Genomic DNA, 27,822 nt, shown 5'->3' on the forward strand with positions numbered 1-27,822 from the left:
AGAGAATGGGCATGCCAGGCCCTGTAGCCACTGCAAATGAACTCCAGACACATGTACCACCTTGTGCATCTGAGGAATCAAACCTGTGTCCTTAGGCTTCCCCGGCAAGCGTCTTAACTGCTTCCAGCCCCTATGAATGATTTGTTTTTATTTATTTATTTGAGAGAGAGGGAGATAATGTGTGTGCCATGGCCTCCAACCACTGCAAACCACCTCTAGATGCATGTGCCACCTTACGCATCTGGCTTACATGGGTTTTGGGGAATCGAACCAAGGTCCGTTTGCTTTGCAGGCAAACGTCTTAACCACTAAGTCATCTCTCCAGGCAAGGATTTTTAAAAATAGTAACTCATTACAAAATATTAATGTGGGTATGGTGGCATTTGCCTGTAATCCCAGTGCTAGGGAGGCTGGGTTAGGGAGATCTCATGTTGGAGGCCAGCCTGGGCTACATGGCAAGATTCTGTCTCAAATAGCAAAAGAATAACAAAAAACAGTAATGGACTTATTAAGTATTATATAAATAGCAAATATTAATAAAACATTACCATTTCCCCCTGAACAAAAATACTGAAAGGAGTGGCATTGTTTTGCAAATTGCTTTCATATCTTAACAGAAGACAGCTGCTTGGTTTCTGCACTCAATTTGTTGAAAAGTATGTGAAAGTAATGTAGCTTCTCAAAGATACATGGGCCTTTCAAAAGGCTTTTAGGTCCCAAAGGTCCTTGGACCACACTTCGAGAAACACTGCTGTAGGAGACAGAGGCCACCGGGTGAGCGAGGGAAGAGGTAAAGAGGTAAAGAGAGGGCCGCTGACTCACGGCCGACAGTTCCCAGCCCAGAAGATAACACAGACCATGGCTCCAGCTCAGCCCTGTTGGGGTTACCCCATCTCCCCACTTGGCCCAGGATCCTTTCTCATTCTTCACGTTCCACTTCTGCTCCTAGTGCTTTGCTCATACTGACTTTTACTTTTGGACATTCTTAGGAGACATAAAGCAACGTGGGAAGAGCAGGTTCTAAAAACGTGCCTGACCCAAAGGGTGGCAAACTTTTGTAGGAGGCCCTGACCTGTAGAGACTTTAGTCATAGTAACTCGGCGTCAGTTATAGGAGACCAAACAGTTAAGCTGCAACCAGTTAGCTAGTTAAGCTCTTGACCGACAGCTATAGCCAGGGAAGTTTTCTCTGCCCCACTTGTTTTTCTGTAAAAGCTTTTGAGCATTTTGTTGATTGGAACTCTCAGAACCTGCTGTTTGGGGGAGCTACCCATTCATTATACATCTTTTTTTTTTTTTTTTTGGTTTTTCGAGGTAGGGTCTCACTAGCTCAGGCTGACCTGGAGTTCATTCTAGTCTCAGGGTGGCCTCAAACTCACGGCAATCCTCCTACCTCTGCCTCTCAAGTGCTGGGATTAAAGGCATGGACCACTATGCCCAGCCCATCCTGTTTTTAAAAATATGTTTTTATTTTATTTATTTGTTTGGGAGCTATAGACAGAGAGAGAGGGAGAGAATGGGTGCTCCAGGGCTTCCAGCAACTGCAAACGAACTCCAGACGTGTTCGCCCCCTTGAGCATCTGGCTAACGTGGGACCTGGGGAATCGATCCTCGAACTGGGGTACTTAGGCTTCACAGACAAGCGCTTAACTGCTAAGCCATCTCTCCAGCCCGGGGCCTTTTTTATTTTATTTTATTTTATTTTTTTTTAATTTTTATTAACATTTTCCATGATTATAAAATATATCCCATGGTAATTCCCTCCCTCCCCACCCCCACACTTTCCCGTTTGAAATTCCATTCTCAATCATATTACCTCCCCATTACAATCATTGTAATTACATATATATAATATCAACCTATTAAGTATCCTCCTCCCTTCCTTTCTCCACCCTTTATGTCTCCTTTTCAACTTACTGGCCTCTGCTACTAAGTATTTTCATTCTCACACAGAAGCCCAGTCATCTGTAGCTAGGATCCCCATATGAGGGAGAACATGTGGCGCTTGGCTTTCTGGGCCTGGGTTACCTGACTTAGTATAATACTTTCCAGGTCCATCCATTTTTCTGCAAATTTCATAACTTCATTTTTCTTTACCGCTGAGTAGAACTCCATTGTATAAATGTACCACATCTTCATTATCCACTCATCTGTTGAGGGACATCTAGGCTGGTTCCATTTCCCAGCTATTATAAATTGAGCAGCAATAAACATGGTTGAGCATGTACTTCTAAGGAAATGAGATGAATCCTTTGGATATATGCCTAGGAGTGCTATAGCTGGGTCATATGGTAGATCAATCTCTAGCTGCTTTAGGAACCTCCACACTGTTTTCCACAATGGCTGGACCAGATTGCATTCCCACCAGCAGTGCAGAAGGGTTCCTTTTTTTCCACATCCCCGCCAACATTTATGATCATTTGTTTTCATGATGGTGGCCAATCTGACAGGAGTGAGATGGAATCTCAATGTAGTTTTAATCTGCATTTCCCTGATGACTAGTGACGTAGAACATTTTTTTAGGTGCTTATATGCCATTCGTATTTCTTCCTTTGAGAACTCTCTATTTAGCTCCTTAGCCCATTTTTTGATTGGCCTGTTTGATTCCTTATTAGATATCTTTTTGAGTTCTTTGTATATCCTAGATATTAATCCTTTATCAGATATATAGCTGGCGAAGATTTTTTCCCATTCTGTAGGTTGCCTCTTTGCTTTTTTCACTGTGTCCTTTGCGGTGCAAAATCTTTGTAATTTCATTAGGTCCCAGTGGTTAATCTGTGGTTTTATTGCCTGAGCAATTGGGGTTGTATTTAGAAAGTCTTTGCCAAGACCAATATGTTGGAGGGTTTCCCCAACTTTTTCCTCTAGCAGTTTCAAAGTTTCCGGTCTGATGTTAAGGTCTTTAATCCATTTGGACTTAATTCTTGTGCATGGCGAGAGAGAAGAATCTATTTTCATCCTTCTGCAGATATTTATCCAGTTTTCAAAACACCATTTGCTGAAGAGGCTGTCTCTTCTCCAATGAGTATTTTTGGCATTTTTATCGAATATCAGGTGGCTATAGCTACTTGGGCTTACATCTGGGTCCTCTATTCTGTTCCACTGATCTACATGTCTGTTTTTGTGCCAGTACCATGCTGTTTTTGTTACTATGGCTCTGTAGTATAGGTTAAAATCAGGTATGGTGATACCACCAGCCTCTTTTTTGTTGCTCAGTATTATTTTAGATATTCGAGGTTTTTTATGATTCCAAATGAATTTTTGGATTGTTTTTTCTATTTCCATGAAGAAAGCCTTTGGAATTTTGATAGGGATTGCATTAAATGTGTAGATTGCTTTAGGTAAGATTGCCATTTTCACTATATTGATTCTTCCAAGCCAGGAACAAGGGATGTTTCTCCACTTTCTAGTGTCTTCTGCAATTTCTCGCTTGAGTGTCTTAAAGTTCTCATTGTATAGATTCTTTACTTCCTTAGTTAGGTTTATTCCAAGGTATTTTATTTTTTTTGATGCAATTGTGAATGGGAGTGATTCTCTGATTTCATCCTCTGTGTGTTTGTTGTTAGCATATATGAAGGCTACTGATTTCTGTGTATTTATTTTGTATCCTGCTACATTGCTGTAGGTTTTGATTAGCTCTAACAGCTTGCTAGTAGAGTCTTTAGGGTCCTTTATGTATAGAATCATGTCATCTGCAAATAATGATAGCTTGATTTCTTCCTTTCCAATTTGTATCCCTTTTATGTGTGTCTCTTGCCTTATTGCTATGGCTAAGACTTCCAAAACTATATTAAATAGAAGTGGAGACAGTGGACACCCTTGTCTTGTTCCTGATTTTAGTGGAAAAGCTTCCAGTTTTTCCCCATTTAGTAATATGTTGGCTGTAGGCTTGTCATAAATAGCCTTTATTATATTGAGATATGTTCCTTCTATTCCCAGTCTCTGTAGGACTTTTATCATGAAGGGATGTTGGATTTTGTCAAATGCTTTCTCTGCATCTAATGAGATGATCATGTGATTTTTGTCCTTCAACCCATTTATGTAATGTATTACATTTATAGATTTGCGTATGTTGAACCATCCGGGGCCTTTTTTAAAAAAATATTTTTATTTATTGTATGAGCAGAGAGAGAACAAGTGCATGCTGCAAACGAACTTCAGATGCATGCAACACTTTTTTTTTTTTGGTTTTTCGAGGTAGAGACTCAGTCGAGGCCGACCTAGAATTCACTATGTAGTCTCAGGGTGGCCTCAAACTCACGGCAATCCTCCTACCTCTGCCTCCTGAGTTCTGGGACTAACGGTGTGTGCCACCACACCTAGCTGCACCACTTTGTGCATCTGGCTTTATGTGGGTACTGAGGAATTGACCCTGGCCAGCAGACTTTGTAAGCAAGTGCCTTTAACCACCTATCCCCAGCCCTAGTTTTGTTTGGTTGAATAAACACTACTGATCTTAAATTGGCTTAAGAACTACCCTTTCAATAAGGCTCTTCACAGGAGAGCAGAGCACCTGGCTTTCCAACATGCTTAGTACTAGTTAACAGACACATGCAGGTGAACTTGGATTTTCCTGTTGGAGAACCCTTGATTGCACACAAGCACATCATGAGGGGTTGGAATTTAAGGCGTGTTCTTGTTCTATGATAAAGAAGATGGGGGGCAGTGGGGTGGGCTGTTTCCCGCTTTGGAAGTCAGCGGTGTTCTCCCTGCTAACCCGCGTGCTCTTGGGAGGTTCCAGGAAGCGCTCATGGAGGAGTATGCCATCGCGGCTCAGGTGTGGAAGCTGAGCACCTGCGACCTGTGCGAGATCGCCAGGAACAGCGTGCTGCAGAGCGGCCTCTCCCATCAGGTACTTGTGTGACGGGCTGCCCCGCCCCCCTGCTCATGACGGTCCCACCTTTCTCAGACCTGTCCTCAGGGCCACCTATGCTGAACCAGCCACACTTCCATCATCCTCTTTCCCCTCAACCTAGTTTTCTTCATAACATGTATTACTGTGGGCACTATATGTGCATGTCCTTAAGATTTAAAAAATATATTTATGTGTTATTTATTTTGAGAGGGAGGGAGTAGGAACACCAGAACCTCAGCCACTGAAATTGAATGCCAGACATTTGCACCACCTAGTGGGCATTTGCAACCTTGCTCCTGCCTCACTTTTGTGTGTCTGGCTAATGTGGGATCTGAAGAGTCAATCATGGGGCTTTAGGCTTTGCAGGCAGGCACCTTAACTGCTAAGCCATCTCTCCAGCCCTCCTCAAGGTTTTTTTATTTCCCTCTAGAATGGAAGCTTTGAGCCCAGGTGTTCACTCCATTTTTCTATCCCCCAGTCCTAAGATAGTTCTAGCACAAAATAGGCATGAAATGTGGAGCCAATATTGGCAGCCATGCTCTGGAAGCCTGCTGGGCATCTCCCAGTGGTGGGGGGATGGCACTGGAATAGGAAGAGGCTGCCTTAGGCGCTGTTCTTGAGGATGGCGAGGCAGTTAAAGACCTAAGTTTCTGCGGGAGTTGTTCCTGGGACGTAGCCTCCTCAGAATCGCACGACTGTCTACCCACGTCAGCTCTCAGGAGGGATTCTTTTTTTTTTTTTTTAAATAAGATTTTTTTAAAAAAATTTTTTATTTATTTATTTGAGAGTGACAGACTTAGAGAGACAGATAGAGGGAGAGAAAGAATGGGCGCGCCAGGGCTTCCAGCCTCTGCAAACGAACTCCAGACGCATGCGCCCCCTTGTGCATCTGGCTAATGTGGGACCTGGAGAACCGAGCCTCGAACCGGGGTCCTTAGGCTTCACAGGCAAGCGCTTAACCGCTAAGCCATCTCTCCAGCCCTCAGGAGGGATTCTTAAGTCTTAGCACCTTCCCTTCATCGTCTCCACACCAGCAGCTCTTAGCAGTTCTTTGTTTTCTGGTCAGGGAAGTCACAGGATATGGAGGAAATGGATAATTTGGTCAGGTGACATCCTTAAGAACGTGGGGGCTCAGGGTGGGGATCTTATGAGTCCTGTGGGAGGAAGACATCTAAATGGATGGTCTGCTTCAGGAGGGAGGAGTCTGCACGCCAGACACCAAAATAGGTTGGAAGTATACAGTCTCACTTCTGTTTCTTTTGGCTCACAGGAGAAGCAGAAGTTTCTGGGACAGAATTACTACAAAGAAGGACCTGAAGGCAATGACATTCGAAAGACAAACGTCGCTCAGATCCGGATGGCATTCCGATATGAGACCTTATGCAATGAGCTCAGCTTCCTGTCTGATGCCATGAAGTCAGAGGAGATCACGGCCTTGACCAAATAGACCCAGCATTTGGTAATCACCTTCAGTTTGGGGGTCAGTTTCAGGTCTGTTGGAGCTAACAGTTCCGAGGTACGGAACTCGGGCTTTCCTCTATGAGGAGGATGCCCCAGAAGACATTTCAAACTCCTGATTAGGACTGAACATGTCTACTTCTGTTAGCGCGAGTGAGAGTTAGTCATTTCTCCTTGGGGACCTGGGAGCCAGCACTTGTGCCCATATTCCACACATTTCTCTTGTAACCATCAGTGCTTCAGTCATCTGGGCCAGGATTTTCCCTGATCAAAAGTCAAATGACAGATCTGAAGGTTTCTGTTGTATTCCTTGGTAGGCCCCGTAGGCTGATGGATCACTGTCATTTCAGCCTCTGGCTGGCTGCCTTAAACAAGATTAACTTCAGAGCTCCCTTTCATAAAGGGGCCACCTTGAGAGTAGAAGACTGCCTTCTGGAAAATTTCATCTTTTAACCTGTTTTGTTTAGCACTCCTCCCTCCTTCCTAGTTAGGACGCCAACTGCACCCGTTAGCACCATCACTCCTGTGGTACTATGTTCCTCACCCAGGACTAATGCATCATTTCTGATGTGTTCTGTGAATACCCCTCATGGCACACTCCAGGATTGGGGAAGAAATGGGGAACGGGAGGTTCTGGGGCTGTCAAAGTGACTGCCTTCCTGCTCTCCTGAGAAGCACAGGACCAGATGACCTCTGGTTCTTTGGCTGTGGCACTGCGTGATTGCCGTCCTCTTAGCACTTCTGAAATCAGACCAGAGCAGTGAAAACAGGAGCAGAACTGGGTTTCCTTGTTCCTAGTCCTTTCCCCTCTACTCCTTTAGGCCTCACAGATGTGGGACTTCTTATCACTTTAACATGGTACAGTTTACTTAAAAGACAAAACATCTCACGTACATAATACAAAAGATTTCTTCAGAAGCTACAAGCGGTCCCAGGGGGCCAGTTTGAACGCATTTTCAAAGACCAATCTGAAGTCATTTGTGCTCCTAGTGCCTAGTACACAGTAGGTGTTTAATAAATGAACATCGAATGATTTTTCTTTTGCTGTTCTGTGTTGAGTACTCAACAAATTGCTCAAGGCCCTCCCTATCGGTTTGTGGGCAAATTCAGACTACAGGAAGTCCTTTTGACAGCTATCAAGTTAGAAGGACCTTTCTTTTTACTTGGAACTTGCTTATTTGACTTCATATTAGCTCGTGCTATGACCATGTCATGCCTGACTATGCAGTGGTCAGCTCAGCATATGAAACTAAGTCATTTTTCCAGTAGGCCAATACACATTCTGTTACACAGCTATTTATGAAGCTTCACTATGAACTTCACTATCTGAAGGATTCTTTTTGAAAAGCCTCCCTAACTTGGCAAGTACTGTACAAGTTTTCATTGTCCTCTTACCTGTGTCAAACAATTAAAAAAAGTTAACTCCAGTTTGTTAGGACTGTGGCTAGATCATTTGAAACTGAAGTTACAACCTGGAAGAAATGTTTTAAAATTTGTTTGAAGAGTAACTGAAGGGCTGGGAAAATGTCTCAGTGGCCCAAGGCATTTCCTTGCAAAGCCTGCAGGCTTGGTTTCAATTCCCAAGTCACCCATGTAAGCCAGATACAAAATATGGTATAAGCATGTTGGTTGTTTGCAGTGGGAAGAGGCACCCATACACACACAAACATACAAATAAAAATATTCTGTAACAACCAAAGCCACCAGAGCTGTTACCCGTCCCTGAACCATGGGTGGCACCACCAGGAAACCCAGTCTATTACGCGGTTCAGAAGACCCAGAAGGCCAACCGCCACCATGTTTCCATGTTCCATGTTGCTGCTAGCAGCTCACCCTCAGGGCACACATCTGCCTGGTTTTGTCTTTGTCCTGCAAGCTTCCAGCACCTTTTTCTATAGCACTTTGCACTTTTTTTACAGTGTTATACTTAACTGGCTTTTTTGGGGGTGGGGTGGGTGGGTGAATCCCTACATTCCTTTGTGCTTGCAGATGGAATGACAGGCCTGGTTTCAGGGTGTTACCACAGGGTTGAAGGTGCATCCTGTGTTATTTACTTGAGATATACTGCTGAAAACAGTCCCCACCAGCTGGTAGACACTGCAGCTCCTGCCTGTCGGAGCACTCCTCACCTTCCTCTGGAATCCAGGCAGAGCTAACAGCGAACCCTCGGCCTGGCCTTCTTGCTCCTGAGCAGTGTGCTGGTGAACAGTGCTCATCTTCTGGGTTTGCAAACACCAAGGGAGGTAATACGCCTACGTGTCCTGGCCCTGAACTGTGACTTAGAAAGATGAAGTGTAACTAACCCTAATAAAAGGAACACAGACCACAGATAAGACCGCTTGTTGGAAATGTTTGTGTCCTCAGTCTCTAAGGAGCATGTATTAGAGGATATCTGAGAGGAAATCTGTAAAGCTGCAGCACAATTATCAAACAGAATGTATGACTGGAAGAGCATGATTGTGGTCACACCAGCAAATGGAACAGAAGCTGCCACTCCCTCCCTCTCATGCTTCTCTCTTCTCAGCACTAAGGTGCTCAGAGCCTGGGAAATGCTTTCACCAGGAAAATACTAAATGGCCAGGGTGCAGCGTTTATCCATTATTTTTTACTGTAAATAGGGTAAAAAGACCTGAAAACAACTCTTGAGTCTACAGTCGCTGTGCAGACTGTGTTGTCACGTGCTGCTCATCCTAAGTGTGGGTGTCAGCTATACTTGACTTGCTCCTGGGTGGACAAACTGAGCCTCAGTTGAGAAACACCCCCACGCCACAAACCAAAGAAAAACAAAACAAAAAACCCAAAACACAAACATAACAGTTAAAAATGCAAATTCTTCAGACTTTCTTTTAATAAACCCAACTTCTCCATGTCAAACATCACTGAACCAAAAGAGAATTCCAAGCAGCCTTATTACATAGATACATCTTAGACGTAAGGAAATTAAGTACACTTTGAAATGAATTTCAAAACACAGCACACAAATACCACAACCCCAGAGAGCACAATATAAAAATCCTCTAATGAATATAAATATTTAGTATAGAAGACTGAAATCACATAAGAAAACATCTCAATTAGTTGAAGTTTACTTATTGCACAATTGATCAGGTTTTTTATTTTCTTTCTTTTTTTTTTCTTTTCTTTTTTTGGTTTTTCAAGGTCTCACTCTAGCCTAGACTGACCTAGAATTCACTATGTAGTTTCAGGGTGGCCTCCAATTCATGGGGATCCTCCTACCTCTGCTTCCTGGAGTGCTGGGATTAAAGGCGTGCACCACCACACCAGCTTAGGATAAGCTTCCCTAGGAGTAAAATGGACACTCTATTCAGCCAGCTCCCTTTCTGAAACTACAGCTCCATAGCATCATGAACCCCCCCCCCCCCTTCATGACTGAGTCAGCACAGCAAGAACATCTGGCTTCTAAAACCAACTCTAGAGCAATGAGAACATTTCACAATTCTAGAAGGCACACATATTCTATCATAGTAAGAACACTTAAGTACTTCATATTTAAAAGGATAAAGCTGTACAGGACAGAAAATGTACATTTGTTTAAAATTTACAACTTTTCTGATCAGATATGACAGTGGGACCTACCTACCTAACAGTCCCAACTGAAGAATTCTTAACCAGTGTAATGGAATGAACAAAGAACTCTGCTCATACACTTGATACGGCTAATAAAAACATTTCACAGTAAGTCAGTTAGTTATGTTAGAGTTCATATTGTAAGAAGAAGGGTGTGGCTAACATCATCACCGGGCTCATTGTTTACCAGTTCCTTTACAGGTCTTTGAAGGATTCTGGGCAGTAAGAAAACCTTGGCTGTACCTGGAAAGATCCCCAAACCTACAAAACTACATTGTTCATTAAAAAAAAAAAAAATTAGGATTAGGCAATCTAAATTAAACTCAGAAAGTCTAAACCAAAAAGACAATTTAAAATTTAAGACTTGAAAAACACCCCAAAGGCTCACTTACCCCAAGGATTTCATAATGTGCCATGAGATGGCAAGAATCAATAGGGGAGATCCAGTAATCTGGAAATGTGACTTGAATTAAATTTTTCAGACAGGGTTGTTTGAAGCCCAGGCTGGCCTCAGACTCACTATGTAGTTGAGAATGACCTTGAACTTCTTGTCTGGCCTCTGCCTTCTAACAGCTGGCATAGCAGGTACATGCCCGCGTGCCTGGTTCATGTGGCACTGGGTCAGACCCAGAGTCCCATGCAGGCTAGGCAACATTCTACCAACTAAACCACTAAACCCGGACAAAATGGGTTGTTTTATGTTAAAAACTCCATCTTAAAAATTTGTTATTCATCAAATTCTCAAAGGCTGTTTATTATCTCCTGCATATTATCAGGTACAGTCCACATAGTATATTAACTTTACATAAGGAATTTTTACTAGTAAAATGTGATTTTTATGTAGTGGGGTAGTGTGTGTCCAAGCACATGTGTACATACAGATTCTAATAATTTACTTGAAACCAAGTTCCAGTGCTGCAATGGTGTGCAAACCACAAACAGTTTCTGAAGCAGGAACCGCAAACCAGAGTAAAGACTTGCTCAAAGGCCCCAAAGCATCCAGTGCACAGCCACGTTGGTGGCAGAAGCCCAGTGCTCTGCCTGCACCAACCCCGATACTGAGAACTCAACTCTCCCCACCATGGCTGCCAATGGATTTGTCTTCAGCATTTTGGGGACAAAATCCAGTCAGATATTTTTACTTGAAGTGGATTTCATTTGTGTGCTTATTAAAATTTTAATATTCACAAATTTCTGCCATCAATAAGTAGCAACCTAAACTGTGTACCTTTACACTTAGGAAATATACCTGTTAGCTAGGAAAATAGTAACATCTACAACTCACCCGTAATAGGTCAGAAAATTTACATGGAATGCTGAAATGCCTTTGAAGGAGACCTCATCCCCTGGTTCTATTACAGGCTGCAGTGCTAAAAACAGCCGAGTGCTTCTGAAGGTTAGAATCCCACTGCTACTATATTCTTCTCAGCGACTTGTGAGGAAGTCTAGTGAAACGGTAAGCCAGCCAAAGACCTTCTAGTCTTCAGGGGTACTTTGCATATATATGGCGCAAAAACTTTACCTGATTTTCTCTCTTAAACTAAACAAAATTGAGGAATTTGAAGCCTCAGAGAGATGCTGTTACTTTAAAATGCCAGCACTTTGAACCAATACTGAACGACTCACTGGGACCCAGAAATACAGAATGCAGCCTGTGATGAAGACTTTCCTTCTGGAAATCCAAGCTGTTTAAGCAGCAGCAAAGTCCAATTAAATTAACCAGCTTTGGAAATACCTTTCTAGAACAGCCAAGAAGATTCTTCTAGTCCATTAGCAAGAAAAAGTACCAGTTCTAAAGTCCTTACCCAAATTATACTGCAAGGAGAAAACATACTTTTAAGTAAAAAATATGTAGTTCCAAAACACACTGCTCAAGTTCATAGCTAGGAAGTGCCTGCATCATGTCAAGTACACACTGTTGAGGAGCATAATTAACCACCAGGGGGCAGGACACACACCCTGAGGCTCCAGCAGAAAGACCTGCAGTAGTAACCCGCACTTAGATGTTATGTAGTCTACATTTTTTTTTTGTCATTTAAATCTCTTTTTTTTTTTGTAGACGGCTACAACATTTCAACATTCAAAACTTATTTTAAACCTAACCACAAAGATGTCCACATATTCCTCCTGCCCTGTCAAGTTTCTGGAAATATTGCTATTATCTGCTAGCAAAGAATTCAAGAGCAATTAGTTCTAAGACACATTAGAACAGATACAAAGGACAGTATGGCCTAAAACAGCACACTTTAGTTTACCATAAATGGAAGACATGGGAAATTTATCTTAAAATGGTACATATTGCAGAATAGCAAAAATAAGAGGGTTGGAAAAAGTGGTTTTTCCTGTGTGTGCCATAACTTCCCTCCATTTCTTCACTATGACTACAGTAACCGTAGCCCACAGTGTCAAATGAAAGTCTTCCCACCAGGTCACGGTCGGTGGGGCTGGCCTGCCTCATCAGCCATGTTCAAAATATAGTTCGCCATGTCATCTTCCGTGGGTGCATCTGACACCACCCACGACTCATTTGCTCCTGTCATCTGTAGGCGACAAATGGGGCAATTCCTGTGTCGATCACTCCTGTTAGGAAAGTCAAAATAAAAGCAGCTTATTTTCATTCCTCCTTTTTTTTTTAAAAAGGGTTTATTTAAAAAGCAACATGTGTACTTGGCTTTTAAAAATCGTGAACAGCACAAAAGTATACAGTGAAGAATAGATTTTTCCCATTCCAACCCTTAATGCTCTTCCCCAGAATTAGCCAGTTGCTTATACGTATTCTAGCAATGGGTTAAAACCCCAAGCTTCTGAACAGATGCAGGCATGTATGTATCCCAGGGATCTGGATGTTGTCCGTGTCTTGTTGACAACTCTGGACTGGCACATGCTGTTTGATTCTGCTTTCTTCAAGACAGAGTTGTATCTTGCTGTAGCAGCTTCTGCTGGCCTGGAAGTAGTCATTTTCCTGCCTCAGCCTGCAGGGGACTGACTACAAGGCGCTCTGCATCACTCCTAGCTGGCGGGTATTCTTTTCTAAACACTTGCTGCCATGTGAATATGCCATAATACTTAGCTAGTCTCCAATGGAAGGATATGTAGTTGCTCTTCCATCCTCTGGTGCTACCACAGCAATGCTAGTCATTCTTATCCCTGTCTGAAATCAGGAGACCTTTCCTTGATAATAAACATTCCTCATGCATCCTATGAGGAAGCTCCCTGGACTAATGGCAGAGTTGGTCAAAGTGTAAAGTCTAAACGCTTATTTGCATTTAAGTGGAAGACACAGCCTTAAGAATCTTTTTTTTTTCACATAGGTAGTGAGCTAGGACAAGTCCAAAGAAAAGTAGATGCCCCTCTGCCCTGGCAGAACTATCACTACCATCTGATTTCATCTCACCCAAGATGGCTGTAAGCAGCAGCAACTTGCTGGCTCCCCTATAATGTTTCCAGGCTCAGCACCTGTGGGCTGGTCTTTCCTGAGTCTGCAGGCTCCTAGGGTACCCATCAGCCACTCAGGGTCCTTCCTACACAACTGAACCTGACAATGAGGCTCATTCTGACTGGATACCTAATTTATATACATGGACCTAAGCCACCTATGTGAGCAGATTGTTGGTGATCTTTCTCTCTCCTCCCTCAATCCTGCTGCCTGGGAGGGAGGAGTTTTTGGCTTGGGAGCGTTCATGCTTTCTCTTTTCTCCTTTCCATATTGCACTAAAAACACTTCCACATTTCACTCTTCTCAGTGTCCATCTTTTATCTTTTTGATAAATTCTTTGATAAATCTGGATAAGGACCAGAGGCTTGGGAGTCACAGCCTGGGAGGTTCTAAGCCCAGAGTCCAGTGTGTCTCCTCTTTCTCTTTCCTTGTCCTTCCCTCTATCCCACCCCCTCCTGCATCATTATAGAGATGTAATCCCTTCTACAGCTCCAATCCTGCACCTGTAGGGTACAAGTAGCTCCAAGGTCTATTATTACTATTATTCAAAGTAACATATACATGATGTCTGACAATATAACTAGAATTAAAGCTATGATGAAAGGTCCTTTAGGGTAACAAATTCCTTCAGCAAAGTGGCAAGATACAAAATCAATGCACAAAAGTCAGTAGTTTTTCTATATGCAAAGGACAAATATACAGAGAAAGAAATCAGTGAGGCTGTCCCATTTTCAATAGCAACAAAAAAATTAAATACATTAGAGTAATACTAACCAAGAATATGAAAAACCTATATAATGAAAACATAAAAACATGCAAGAAAGAAAGAGAGGAGGACCTGCAAAGATGGAAACTCCTCCCATGCTACTGGAGTAGTAGAATCAATATTATGAAAATGGCATATCTACCAAAAGCAATATACAGATTTAATGTGCTACCAATAAAAACAACAGCATCATTCTTCACAGAGAGAGAAAAAAAAATCTCAAAATTCATATGGAATAGCACAAGGCCCCAGATATCCAAACATATCCACAGCAAAATACAAACAAACAAACAAACAAACAAACACAAAAACACCTCTAGCAGTATCACCATACCTTATCTAAAGCTATATTACAAAGCCATAGTGACAAAAACAGAATGGTACTGGAATAAAAACAGAAACATAGACCAATGGAACAGAACTGAAGATCCAGACCTTAGGTCAAGTAACTACAGCTGCTTATTCTTTGACAAAGGAGCCAAAAATATACATCGCAGAAAAGACAGCATTTTCAACAAATGGTGTAGGACAAATTGGTGACCATATGCAAAAAAATGAAATTAGACCCTTTCACCATGCATAAAAATCAAGTCCAAATGGATTAAAGACCTCAATATAAGACCTGAAACTCTTCAACTACTGGAAGAAAAAAACAGAAGGCCCTCTCCATGATACAGGACTAGGAAAAGACTTCCTGAACAAACATTCAGTAGCTCAGGAAATTAAACAAGCACTAAACCAATGGAATCTCATGAAACTAAAAAGCTTTTGCACAAACATATTATAAGCAGAGCCAATAGATTACCCACTGAATGGGAGAAAATCTTTGCCAGCTATACCGCTGATGGAAGCCTAATATCAAGGATCTATCTACAAAGAACTCAAAAGACTAAACAATAAAAAAAAAAAAAAAACCCACTCCAAAAGTGGGGCAGAGAACTAAATAGAGAGCTCTCAGAGGAAGAATTACAAATGGCTAGCACACACTTAAGAAAATGTTCAACATCTCTAACCATTAAGTAAATACAAATTAAAACAACTATGAGATTCTACCTTACCCCAGTAAGGATAGCAAACATTAAAAAAATCAAATGAAAACAAATGTTGGTGAGGATGTAGAGAAATAGGAACACTCGTTCACTGCTGGTGGGAATGTAATCTGTTACAACCCCTATGAAAATTAATATGGAGACTCCTGAGAAGGATGAATATAGAGTTACCAACAGACCCTGTTATTCCTTTACTGGGCATTTACCCTAAAAACTCCACATTTCAGTTTAGAGATATTTATTCAACCATGTTTATAGCTGCTCAATTAATAATAGCTAAAAACTGGAATCAACTCAGGTGATCATCATTGGCTGAATGAAAAACCAAGATGTCATATATCTACATGATGGAATTCTACTTAGCAGTAAGAAAAAATGACACACTGAAATTTGTAGAAAAATGGTCAAACTTGAACAGATCATTCTAAGTGAACTCACACAATCACAGAAAGACAACTGTTACATGGTCTCACTCATCTCCAGTTCCTAACATGGATCAGCCTGAGTTGTTGACATACCTGAATAGCATCTTGAGTCTTGGACAGTAGGGAGGGTAGGGGTTGGGTGAAGGGAAAGGGTGAGGGGGTGGCACAAAACTGATCCCAAATTGAACTCGTACCTCGAATACGATATCCTGGAAGTTAGACTAAAACATGGAGCCCTCAAGAGGACCCTAGGGGGAGAACTTGAATTGAAGGACCCTGGAGAGAGTGAGATGAAACCTAACCTTAAATTTCTCCTGTTTCTCTTTCTTCTCTGTTTCTTTTTTCTTTTTCCTTGGCACTGGCTTGTAATTCCCTGTACCAGGATGTGGTTTACAGCCACAATGAGTTTTTGATCAGAGAGACCTACTAGATCTCCCAAAACAAACAATACAGACTTTTGTTAGAGTACTTGATTACACACCAGAGGTTAATGGTAAGACCCTACTGGTGAAGTCACCATATGCTATTAGCACAGTCCATGGAGAGACCTGGTTGGAATCCAGAAGAAAGCCAGTCCCCAGGCAATTAGCCCAGATAGTGCTGGAAAGCACTATGAGCTACTGGGGAAAGTGGCCAACATCTGTCCAAGCAACTCAACGTCTAAGTGACTCAGAAGCAAAGTAAAGAACCTGACATGATGCTCACACAAGTGCAATAGTGGCACACAGCCATGGTGGGTAACCAATTGCTCTTGGATTGGCTAACATCTGCTCAGCGGAAAGGAAACCATATATGGAACTGGGAAACAAGTCACAATCTTATCCAGATAATGATTTTGCTTTCCATTGTCAAGCTCCCGCTAATCTTGGGCTATAACAGGGTCTACACGCTTTAAATTCTCTCTAAATTAAAATAATGGTTATCCCATTTAACTGGTGCTGACTTCATTCTCACCTGGAGAATCTGCTTCTCTTTTTCAGACGGGAGCTGGACCTGAGGAGATAAACGACCCAGTGTTCTCCACCCTGGCCCCAGCTGAAACCACAAAGGAACTGGGGAGATGAGGAGGAGTGCTGTTTTCTTAATGAATGTGATACCAGCACAAGGGTGATGGAGAAGGAAACTGAGGACACTCAACGCCTACCAAACCAGAGATCCAGAGGCTCTAAGTGCCCGTCCCTCAAGTAGACTTAAAATGACCCCAGCATGGCTCAGTGAATTTTGCGGAAGATGGGGTGGAAAGATTGCCACAAGTTGGGACATTTTGCACAGAGACATCGCCTCTCCCCCTCCCAATAATGCATGACCCACAATCCCCATGGGATTGACCTGCATCCCCAATGAGGAAGGCCTCTTCAGCAAAGGAACAGGGAGGAGGGAAAGGATGGTACCAACGTGTGTTGTTTACGTACGAAATATGTCCATATCTAATAATAATAAAGCCATTCCTCTAGCCCCCAATTACTTATTATGTTTTCCAAAGGGATTTTTTTTTTTTTTGTCAAGTATTACTTTGGAAACTTAAGAAAACACCAAATTTGAGTGACAAATATATTATGCAAAAGAAAAGTGGGTTTGTTTTTTTGTTTCATCTCTCAGTGAAATCTAGGATCAAAGTAATCAAATTACATCCATTGGTCTTTGGCTTTTGTGCAAAAATTTAGGAACTAATTCTAAAAACAAAATGTGAAATTTAGAGTTGGCATATATTAGGTTGATTTCTGGTTCCCCAGGGAATTTACAATAATATGTGTAAAAACAGTCCATTTCTGCCTCTAGCACACAGGCATCAGAGTTACCTTCCCACTTGAAACGATGAAAACATATGACAAAAATGCCTAAAATGGGGCTGGAGAGATGGCTCAGGGGTTAAGGCATTTGCCTTTGAAGCCAAAGGGCCCATGTTCAATTCTCCAGGACCCCATGTAAGCCAGTTGCACAAAGGGCACATGTATCTGGAGTTCGTTTGCAGTGGCTGGAGGTCCTGGCATGCCCATTCTCTCTCTGTCTGTCTCTCTTCTCTCTCTCTCTCTCTCTGCTTGCAAATAAATAAAAAAAAATTCTTTTAATGCCTAAAATAGTGGTGCAAAACACAGGACATGGGACCACAAGGACAGCCCTCCTGTGAGGTTGGCAGCAAAGTCCTAACTACATCCCACATGTTCAAAATACTACAAGAAAGATAAAGTCTATTATGTAGGACATAGGTGCTCTTAAAATGTAATTATAAACAAAAACTAAGATATGTAGGATAAATAAAATTATATTGGATTAGACTGATGGCAAGTTAGACATTCTGGAAAAAAAATTGGTGAATTTGAAAAGACAATGATTATCACAAATGAAGTACAAATTCAGGTAATATCACATGGTAATGGGGATCCCAGAGGGAGAAGGGAGATAAGGAAACATAAAAGGTTTGAGAAAATAATGGCTGAAAAATTTCCAGCACTGATGACACCATAAATTTTCAAGTCCATAAACTCCAAGCACAAGAAACATGGAAAAATAGATGAAATCAACTCAATGGCACCTCATACTCAAATTGCTTAAAAGCTGTAAAAAGATAACAACCTTCAAGTAGCCCAGAGTTGAAAAGAAGACAACTGCCTCACAGGAGAAGAAAGGAGACGGAGTTCTCCTAGAAAAACAAAGCAAGATGGGAGGGGAAGACGACAGACTTCATGGAAGTTCTCTCAGCCTAGAATTTTGTATCAGAAAGAACCTTGGAAAAATAATGCTCAGACATTTAATAAAATCCCGTGGAACCTACAAAAGAAAGCTAACAGAAATAATAAACTTAGTAAGACTGCAGGATACAAGATTGATACAAAACATGTAGCAATGAAAAATTAAAATAAGGGGGCCAGGTGTGGTGGTGCATGCCTTTAATCCCAGCACTTGGGAGGCAGAGGTAGGAGGATCACTGTGGATTTGAGGCTACCCTGAGAAAACCAGTGAATTCCAGGTCAGCCTGGGCTAGAGTGAGATCCAATCTTGAAAAACCAACCAACCAAAAAAACAAAAGAATTGAAATAAGGAGCTAGGGAGATGGCTCAGCAATTAAAAGTGCTTGCTTGCAAAGCCTGCAGACCTAGGTTCAATTCCCAAGCATCCATGTAGGTCCAGATGCAAAAAGTGGTGCATGCATTTAGCATTCATTTGCAGAGGCTAGAGACCCTGCTGTGCATACACACATGCATATACACCTGTACAAATAAGTAATTTTTTAAAAAACTGAAGTAAAACTCATTTAAAATAGTACAAAAGTATGAAAATACCTAGGGACAAATTTGCCAAATACACGTAATAACTGAAAACTATAACAACTGCTCAGAGAAAAGAAAGGAGATCTAAATAAACAGAGAAATGTATTGTGTGGATGGGTTAGAAACCAACTCTCCCAAATTCATATATTTGGGAAACACATTCTCAATCAAAATCTTTGAAAGCTTTTTTTAAAAAAATATTTATTCATTTTTTTATTTATTTGTATGAGAGCGACAGGCATAGAGAGAAAGAGGCAGATATATATAGAAAAAGAATGGGCGCACCAGGGCCTCCAGCCACTGTAAACGAACTCCAGACCTGTGTGCCCCCTTGGCATCTGGCTAATGTGGGTCCTGGGGAATTGAGCCTCAAACCGGGGTCCTTAGGCTTCACAAGCAAGTGCATAACTGCTAAGCCATCTCTCCAGCCCCCACTTTTTTTTGTTTAAAGAACTTGATATATTGATTCTAAAATTCACATTAAAATGACTTAGAACACTCATAATACCTTTGAAAAAAATTAACATTTCCTACCTCTGAGACATGAAGTTACACTAACCAGGCAGCATGGAACAGGAGTGAACCAGACCTAGATCAGAGGAACAGAAGAGCCCATGCGTGGCCTCACTTGAACAACTGATGCCCACAGGTTCAGGGACAATTTAGTGATGAAAAAATTCTCTCAATAAATTAACCCACAGTGGAGCAGACTTAAATGTAAAACTAAAACTTCTAGAGAATACATTTTGTCATCTTATGCTAAGAAAATAATTTACAAATGATACTTAAGAGGATGAAAAGACAAACCAGAGAGGGGGAGAAAATATGTGCAGACTATATCTGTGGATCTGATAGTGCAAAAACCTTAACAAAGAAATAGGCAAAGATGTGAATAGACTTCATCTAAGAAGACATGTGGATGGTAATTAGCATATAGACAGTTGTTCACGAACAATGTCATCTGTCAATAGGGAAATGTAAATAAGAACCATAATGAGATACTACATGTCTTATTAGAATGGCTGAAATTAGCAAGGTTGATCAGACCAGGTGCTGGGAAAGACATGGAACAACTGGAACCATTATGCAGTGTTGGTGATGACCGAGCTAGCCATGGTGGTACACACCTGTAATCCCAGCATTTGGGAGGCGGAGGCAGGATAACCACCACAGGTTCAAACTGTGGCCATTCTGGGCTACAATGCAAGACTTTGTCTCAGCAAAACATAAAACACAAAACAAAACAACCAAACTAAACCAAAGCAAAACCTAAGACTGCTTTGGCAAAGAGCTAACAATCTCTCCCAAAGTTAGAAATACCACCTACCATGTGATCTAGCCACTCTACTTCTAGGTATCTACTCAAGAAAACCCCAAATACATGTCCATTTTTTTAAAAAAAAAAAAAGCCATTCATTGGGCTAGAGAGATGGCTTAGCAGTTAAGGAACTTGTCTACAAAGCCAAAGGACCCAGGTTTGATTCCCTAGAACCCACATAAGCCAGATGCACAAGGTAGCCCATGTGTCTGGAGTTCATCTGCAGTGGCTAGAGGCCTTGGCACACCCATTCTCTCTCTCTCTTTCTCTCGCAAATAAATTAAAAAAAAAAAAAAACTCATTCACGGGGTATGTGGCTCATGCCTTTAGTCCTAGCACTTGGGAGGTTGAGGTAGGAGAACCGCCCTAAGTTCCACGCCAGCTTGGACTATAGAATAAGTTTTAGTCACCTCAGCTAGAATAGGACCCTGACTGAAAAACAAAACATTAATCCATAAATGTTTATAAAAGCCCTTATTTGTAATTAATCTGTGCCTACAACATGGATAAATCTCAAAATGACACTCAATGAGGAGCTAGAGAGGAGCACATCCTGTACAAGTCTACTTATAAAACCCTAGAAAAGAGCCCGAGAGCCAGGGGAGGCAGGCTTTCCAGTGTTGTGCGAGATTACTGGGGAGTGATACATTTGTTCTTGTCTCATCTTATTTGTCTTGACTATGACGATGGTCTGCATGGTGTATATAGGTCAAGACATAGCAAATTAAACTTTAGATATATGTAGTGTATTGTATGTCAATTATAAATTCTCCTTAATACCCCATTTTTAAGAATATAAGCTTTATCAGGCGTGGTGGCACGCACCTTTAATCACAGCACTCAGGAGGTAGAGGCAAAGGTAGGAGGATGGCCTAGAGTTTGAGGCCAGCCTGAGACTCCATAGTGAATTCCAGGTCAGCCTGAGCTAGAGTGAGACCCTACCTCAAAAAATCAAAACCAAAACAAACAAACAAACAAAAAACCTAGCTGACCTTTAATGTCTCCTCCAGATTCAGTATTTAAAGATTTAGTCCAAATATATGAGATGATAAATGTAGAAATGAGAAAACAAAAGGAAGAAGAAACATTTGATTCTACACTCAAATCAGGTACTCATCTCTCTCCACAGGAAAGCCCACATTTCATAAACTTTAGGTATAGAAAATATTTGAGGTGGTAGGAGGCATGTCACAAAATTCAGAGCAGCAAGGAATAGAAACCTTTCATATTTTACTTTAGCATTTCTGTATTGGCAAGGTTTATTGTATACACTGGCTCATTCACTTTTGCCTATTCTGGAGACAGCAGATAACTTACCACTTATCAATGCACTTCTGACAAAAGCTGTGAGCACAAGGCAGGATGAGGTCAGCTCGCCCGTCCATGCAGATACAGCACTCCTCCTCATCAGTCAGCTGCTTCACCCTGCAATGTGAACGCTGAGCTGCAATATCAACAGTCTCTGTCCATGCATTTTCAATTTGTTTTCATTGCCTTAAAGCATTACTAAACACCCAGTCTGAAGCCCAAGATGACTTATGTATAAAGTTATCAGGCTAAAATTAATCTTTTAGACATGGCAAATATACTAGGGAAGAAGTATGAACAGGGATACGTTTCATAAACAAAAATAGGATACAAGTTAAATGCTGTGCTATCAAAGAAAATCTGGACAAAGATTGAACATATTTAGGTCTTTCTGAAATAACTCAGCCCATTTTATTTACTTACATTGAATTTACATACATGCCACTGCATAATCTAGTCACATATGGACACAAAGCTGACTACCTAGAAGTGAGAGAACAGCTAGGTCCTTAGGGTTAGAATGAGGCTGTGTCCCCAGGGAATACTTTCATCTTCTTGGGGATAAAAGGCTCAGGGAGGGCTGGAGAGATGGCTTAGCAGTTAAGCGCTTGCCTGTGATGCCTAAGGACCCCGGTTCGAGGCTCGGTTCCCCAGGTCCCACGTTAGCCAGATGCACAAGGGGGCGCACGCATCTGGAGTTCGTTTGCAGAGGCTGGAAGCCCTGGCGCGCCCATTCTCTCTCTCTCCCTCTATCTGTCTTTCTCTCTGTGTCTGTCACTCTTAAATATATAAATAAATAAAAAATTTAAAAAAAAAAAAAGGCTCAGGGAACAGTCCACTCCAGCCACAATCCAGAGCATGCCCAAATGAGCCAGGCGCCGCTGCACACAATGTTTTCCTTTCCTGGAATGCCTTTCTGCATTGAGCGAACTCCACCTTCAGCAGCTCAACTCAGCATATTTGCTCCATCTGCTCTCGAACTCACAATTTGCCTCAGATGACATAAAAGTTGCAGATGGCTGTCCCGTGTTGTTCTTGCCACACAGTTAGGTTTTGGAATATAGCCTGTTTGTCTTAGATTCTCAATACATGTTTCTTGAAGCAATTTTTATCTTTTTTATTCCTTGTGCTTTCCTGCTATTTTAAGGTGTTCGTTATGAAGCATGTATGACCTTTGGTAATTATTCAAACACTGAATGAAAGACAGCCATTCTTCTTATGTACAGAAGCTAAGTGGGATGTTGTTTTCATTCCCTATGTATTTAGAGGGCTGAATGTGAAACACTGCAGTAGCACTTTAAAATCTGCTGGTCTGCCATGGAATGACCTAGATGAATGCAGATGCATATTATGTGAAGCATGTGCTCAGTAAAGCACTTGTTGAAAAGATGAGAGGAATAATAAATTTTGATAGAAAGCACTCTAAGTGCATAAGCAAAGTCACAGAGGTTGGAAACAAAATTGTGTGTTTGTGTGTGTGTGTGTGTATAAATCTTGGCATGGTGCTACAGGGGATAAAATAAGAGCAAAGACAGATTAAATATAAGCAAAGAAAATCTGTTTCTTGAAATGCCAAGATAGTCACTTTTATCTTATTCTGATAAGCAAACTAGAATCAATATCTAATCAAGATAAGGTCAATTCCCACAGAAAAAGTACTTTAAGGTCAGCTGGAAGTCCAGAACAGGGATACTGAACAAAAGAAAAAGTTAGGACCTATTAAAAAAAATGCACTTGACCTGGGCATGGTGGTGCACACCTTTAATCCCAGCACTAGGGAGGCAGGGGTAGGAGGATCACCATGAGTTCAAGGCCACCCTGAGACTACATAGTGAATGGGTCAACCTGAGCTAGGGTGAGACCCTACCTCTAAAAACAAAACAAAACAAACAAACAAACAAAAAGTACTTGAAAGAAAACCACGGCCTTGTTTAGGGAGCACTACAAGAGACTGATAAGATTTTGATTAGCCCTCCCTCCACCTTTCCTTTACTCAGTCTCTTCCCCTGACCTCACTTTGGGCCTTTTCACCCCCATTAATCTATTCTTCTACTTATATATATACACAATACCATCCTATTAAGTACCCGCCTCCCTTCCTTTCTCTTCCCTTTATATTTCCTTTTTAACTTACTGGCCTCTGCTAGTGAGTTTTTTCCTTCTCTCACAGAAGCCCAATGATCTGTAGCTAGGATCCACATGTGAGGGAGAACATGCGGCACTTGGCTTTCTGGGCCTGGGTTACCTCACTTAGTATAATCCTTTCCAGATCCATCCATTTTTCTGCAAATTTCATAACTTCATTTTTCTTTACCGCTGAGTAGAACTCCATTGTATAAATGTGCCACTTCTTCATTATCCACTCATCAGTTGAGGGACATCTAGGCTGGTTCCATTTCCCAGCTATTATGAATTGAGAGGCAATAAACATGGTAGTGCATGTACTTCTAAGGAAATGGGATGAGTCCTTAGGATATATGCCTAGGAGTGCTATAGCTGGGTCATATGGTAGATCAATTTTTAGCTGTCTTAGGAACCTTCACACTGATTTCCACAATGGCTGGACCAGATTGCATTCCCACCAACAGTGTAGAAGGGTTCCTCTTTTTCCACATCCCCACCAGCATTTATGATCATTTGTTTTCATTATGGTAGCCAATCTGAGAGGAGTGAGATGGAATCTCAATGTAGTTTTAATCTGCATTTCCCTGATGACTAGGGATGTAGAACATTTTTTTAGATGCTTATACACCACCTGTATTTCTTCTTTTGAGAACTCTCTATTTAGTTCCATAGCCCATTTTTTAATTGGCTTGTTTGATTCCTTATTAACTTTTTGAGTTCTTTGTATATCCTAGATATTAATCCTCTATCAGATATATAGCTGGCAAAGATTTTTTTCCCATTCTGGAGGTTCTGGTTTCGGACCATGGAACTCTCAGGAGCCATAGATTGTTGTCAGAAAATTTTCAGTGCCAGGGATGGGATACCTCAAGTGAGTTGTTGGCAAGGGAGGTCCCTGATGCCCCCAAAACATTATAGGCCATTGCAGAGGCCCTTGGTTTCCCACCAGGAATAGATGGTAAGACCCTATTGCTGAAGACTCCACATACTTGGGCTGCAAGGCCACTGAAAAATCCCACTGGAACTGAGCTGATGATAGCCTCCTCCATGTAGACCAGCTGACAGAAAGCTGGAAAAAGCCATTCTACATGTAGTTCAATGGGAGAAAGAGAAACCACCAGTGAAGATACTCAACAGTGGACACTGCAAGCCTTATAATTGGCCAGCCAGGACAAATGAGCCAATGGGTGCAATAGTGGCAGGTCTGTCATGGTAGAAACCAACTGCCCTCAAATTGGACTGGAAGCCTGCTCCATGGGGGGAACACATCCCTGATACTGAAAACTTAAAGCAGGGGTAGTCATGAGCCCTAGGGGTGTAACGTCTGCTGATGTCTGGAAAAATGTATATACTATGCTTATCAAACTGCCCAATAAGCACTTGTCTTAATATTCATACCCTTATATTAATGCTACTCTCACTTTGGGTAGAGAATCTTCTCTTTTCCGATGGCAGTGACCTTGGGATGATTCAGAAGGTATCATAGTGCTGGAAAGAAGTGACTGGAGTACTGAGTAACATCTCGATCACACCTTCCAAGGCTCAGGGTCTAATGCGGAAGAGGTGGCGGAAAGAATGTAAGAGCCAAAGGAAGGGTAGGACTCCTTACAACGTGCTCCTCCAGACACAAAATGGCCTGGATATCCATGACCTCACAGTGCCTGACACTACTACACAAGACCATCATAAGAGGAGGAAAAGATCATGACATCAAAATGAAAGACAGACTGATTGAGATGGGGAGGGGTATGATTGAGAATGGAATTTCAAAGGGAAAAGTGGGGGGTGGGGAGGGTATTACCATGGGATATCTTTTATAATCATGGAAAATGTTAATAAAAATTGAGGGAAAAAAAGAGACTGATAAGTAGGATGTGGTAATAGATAAATGCTATGTGTTAATAACAGAGAAGAGAGAGCATCCACTAAACTTAAATGGTGAAATCAGACAAAAACCCAGATGAATGGAATGTGATGTGCGCCTAAACATACCTAGACACACATGCACATCAGCTCTGTCAACATCTAAGTGCCTGTAATAAACTTTCAACACATCCTCTAGGGCAGATACTCTTAATCTCAACCTAGTCCAGGCTGACCTGAAATTCACTATATAGTCTCAGGGTGGACTCGAACTCATGGCAATCCTCCTCCCTCTGCCTCCCGAGTGCTGGGATTAAAGGCGTGCACTACCACGCCCGGCTCTTTTAAAAGATTAAGAAACCGGGCTGGAGAGATGGCTTAGCAGTTAAGCGCTTGCCTGTGAAGCCTAAGTAACCCGGTTCGAGGCTCGGTTCCCCAGGACCCATGTTAGCCAGATGCACAAGGGGGCACATGCGTCTGTAGTTCATTTGCAGAGGCTGGAAGCCCTGGCGCGCCCATTCTCTCTCTCTCCCTCTATCTGTCTTTCTCTCTGTGTCTGTCGCTCTCAAATAAATAAATAAAAAGAAATTAAAAAAAAAAAGATGAAGAAACCAAGGAAAGAGCAGTGTTAGGATTTGAATATAGGACCTTGTTTCTAGAGTCTGTGCTGTGCTGCCTCTGGAGAGCCAGGCTTAGACAACTTAGGAGTATAGGCACAAGGAAAAACTCCTCTGTTGCTGGGCGTGGTGGCGCACGCCTTTAATCGCAGCACTCAGGAGGCAGAGGTACGAGGATTGCCATGAGTTTGAGGCCACCCTGACACCACATAGTGAATTCCAGGTCAGCCTTGGCTAGAGTGAGTACCTACCTCGAAAAACCAAAAAAAAAAAAAAAGAAAATCTCCTCTGAGGCAATAAGTGTCACACAGCTGTGGGGTTAGTGGTAGTGCAATTTGCAAGGATACGTGTGTTGGCACAATGTGGTTAGTAGACTTGCTACTACCTCCAAGCTTGACAGAATCTCTGGCTCCTCCTCCAAACTACTGAAATATTTAAAGTCTGAGTAACATAACACTGAAGCAGTCAAAATAGGAGTTTTTGCTAGGTTAATTTCTAATCAAGGGATTTATTGGTCTAAACCTTTCATTTATTTATTTATTTGAGACGGAGAGGGAAAGAGAGGGAGAGAGTGAGAATGGGCAAGCCAGGGCCTCTAGCCACTGCAAATGAACTTCAGACGCATGTGCCACCAGGTGCATCTGGCTTACGTGGGACCTGGAGAATTGAACCAGGGTCCTAAGGCTTCTCAGGCATGCATCTTAACCACTAAACCATCTCTCCAGCCCCAGTCTAAACCTTTCTTCATCTATAAGAGCTACTAACTACTCCTGTGGGGCTATTGTTAGAATTTAATGCATTCTAGTATCCTGCAAATCCTCAGTAAACATAAACTATTAATAAAATTATGCATCAGATATGAAGCAGGACTGCAAAGAAGTCCTCCTTCTATGATCATTTCTACCTAGGAAGTCTTATTCTATCAGCTAGTGTGCCAGAGTATCACTAGAAGCCAAAACACATTCAAAGGCAAGAAGCAGGCTTAATTAACCGATGGAGTATTGAATTTCCCAGTCTCACTGGCACAGGAAGGGATAACACTCTGATGCCTTCCTTTAAATGACTGCAAAAAGAAGGGTTGATCAATTTTCATTTACTACCACACAGCTTAAGTACAAAGGTAAAAACCCCTCTCAGCTATCAGAACACTCAAAAAAGATCAGCACTCTGAGGAGGGAAGAAAAAAAAAAGGAGAAGGTAAGACCCCTGTTCCTGAGCAAGTGACTTTACAAAGGACAGGACAGGAAAGGAAAGGAAAGGAAAAGAAAGGAAAGAGCAAAGCTAAGCCTAAACAGTGTTCTAAAATTCATTTTGCATATTGATAACATACACACCAAACCTTGAAAACAAAAAAGGTAAATAGGAAGTTACAAAGAAAAATACAGTTTAGTGACAACAAAGTATGTGGACATCAGTTAAGAATAGACTAGAAAATGTGGCTTTAAATAAAGCATTAATAGAGAAATTCTTGTTAAACACATTCTTAGAATAAAGGACACTGTTACTACATACTTTTGTGATCTACCCAATATGACAATAAGACAGGATGTCTGGAGCCACCTAAGTCTTTTTCCAATGAGGAATTTACAAATGGCAAGAGGTGGGAGCTTTCACGTGCCAAAAGCATAACCACGAAGGATGAGAAAGCTCAGACACAACAACAATGTACGAGGACTGAGTAAACAGCATGTCACAGAAAACTCTGGCTATCTTCATTTCCTTCTGGCATGCAGCATGCACATGTGTG

At 41.7% G+C, this 27,822-nt stretch overlaps 2 protein-coding genes across 8 annotated transcripts in view; one reads left to right on the forward strand and one right to left on the reverse strand.

The window, feature by feature from the left end:
• Positions 1-16,614, forward strand: part of Ampd3 (adenosine monophosphate deaminase 3) — a 61,243-nt gene extending 44,629 nt beyond the window's left edge. For 4 of the 6 annotated variants that reach the window (XM_045145211.1, XM_045145210.1, XM_045145207.1 and 1 more), the window contains 2 exons: positions 4,741-4,851; positions 6,125-8,242. In XM_045145211.1, the coding sequence (XP_045001146.1) occupies positions 4,741-4,851; positions 6,125-6,301 (288 nt within the window). In that variant the 3' untranslated portion in view covers positions 6,302-8,242. Of the gene's footprint in view, positions 1-4,740; positions 4,852-6,124; positions 8,243-8,301; positions 8,641-16,556 lie in introns of those variants that run through there. The other 2 variants (XM_045145206.1, XM_045145208.1) reach the window with 2 other exon arrangements.
• The window catches only part of Rnf141 (ring finger protein 141), a 32,614-nt gene continuing 13,934 nt past the window's right edge, over positions 9,143-27,822 (reverse strand). For both annotated transcript variants that reach the window (XM_045145213.1, XM_045145212.1), the window contains exons 5-6: positions 21,481-21,588; positions 9,143-12,480 (exon numbers count right to left, since the gene is read on the reverse strand). In XM_045145213.1, the coding sequence (XP_045001148.1) occupies positions 12,330-12,480; positions 21,481-21,588 (259 nt within the window). In that variant the 3' untranslated portion in view covers positions 9,143-12,329. The remainder of the gene's footprint in view (positions 12,481-21,480; positions 21,589-27,822) is intronic.

The sequence above is a fragment of the Jaculus jaculus genome, chromosome 3, assembly GCF_020740685.1.
Source record: "Jaculus jaculus isolate mJacJac1 chromosome 3, mJacJac1.mat.Y.cur, whole genome shotgun sequence".
Taxonomy (NCBI): Eukaryota; Metazoa; Chordata; class Mammalia; order Rodentia; family Dipodidae; genus Jaculus; species Jaculus jaculus.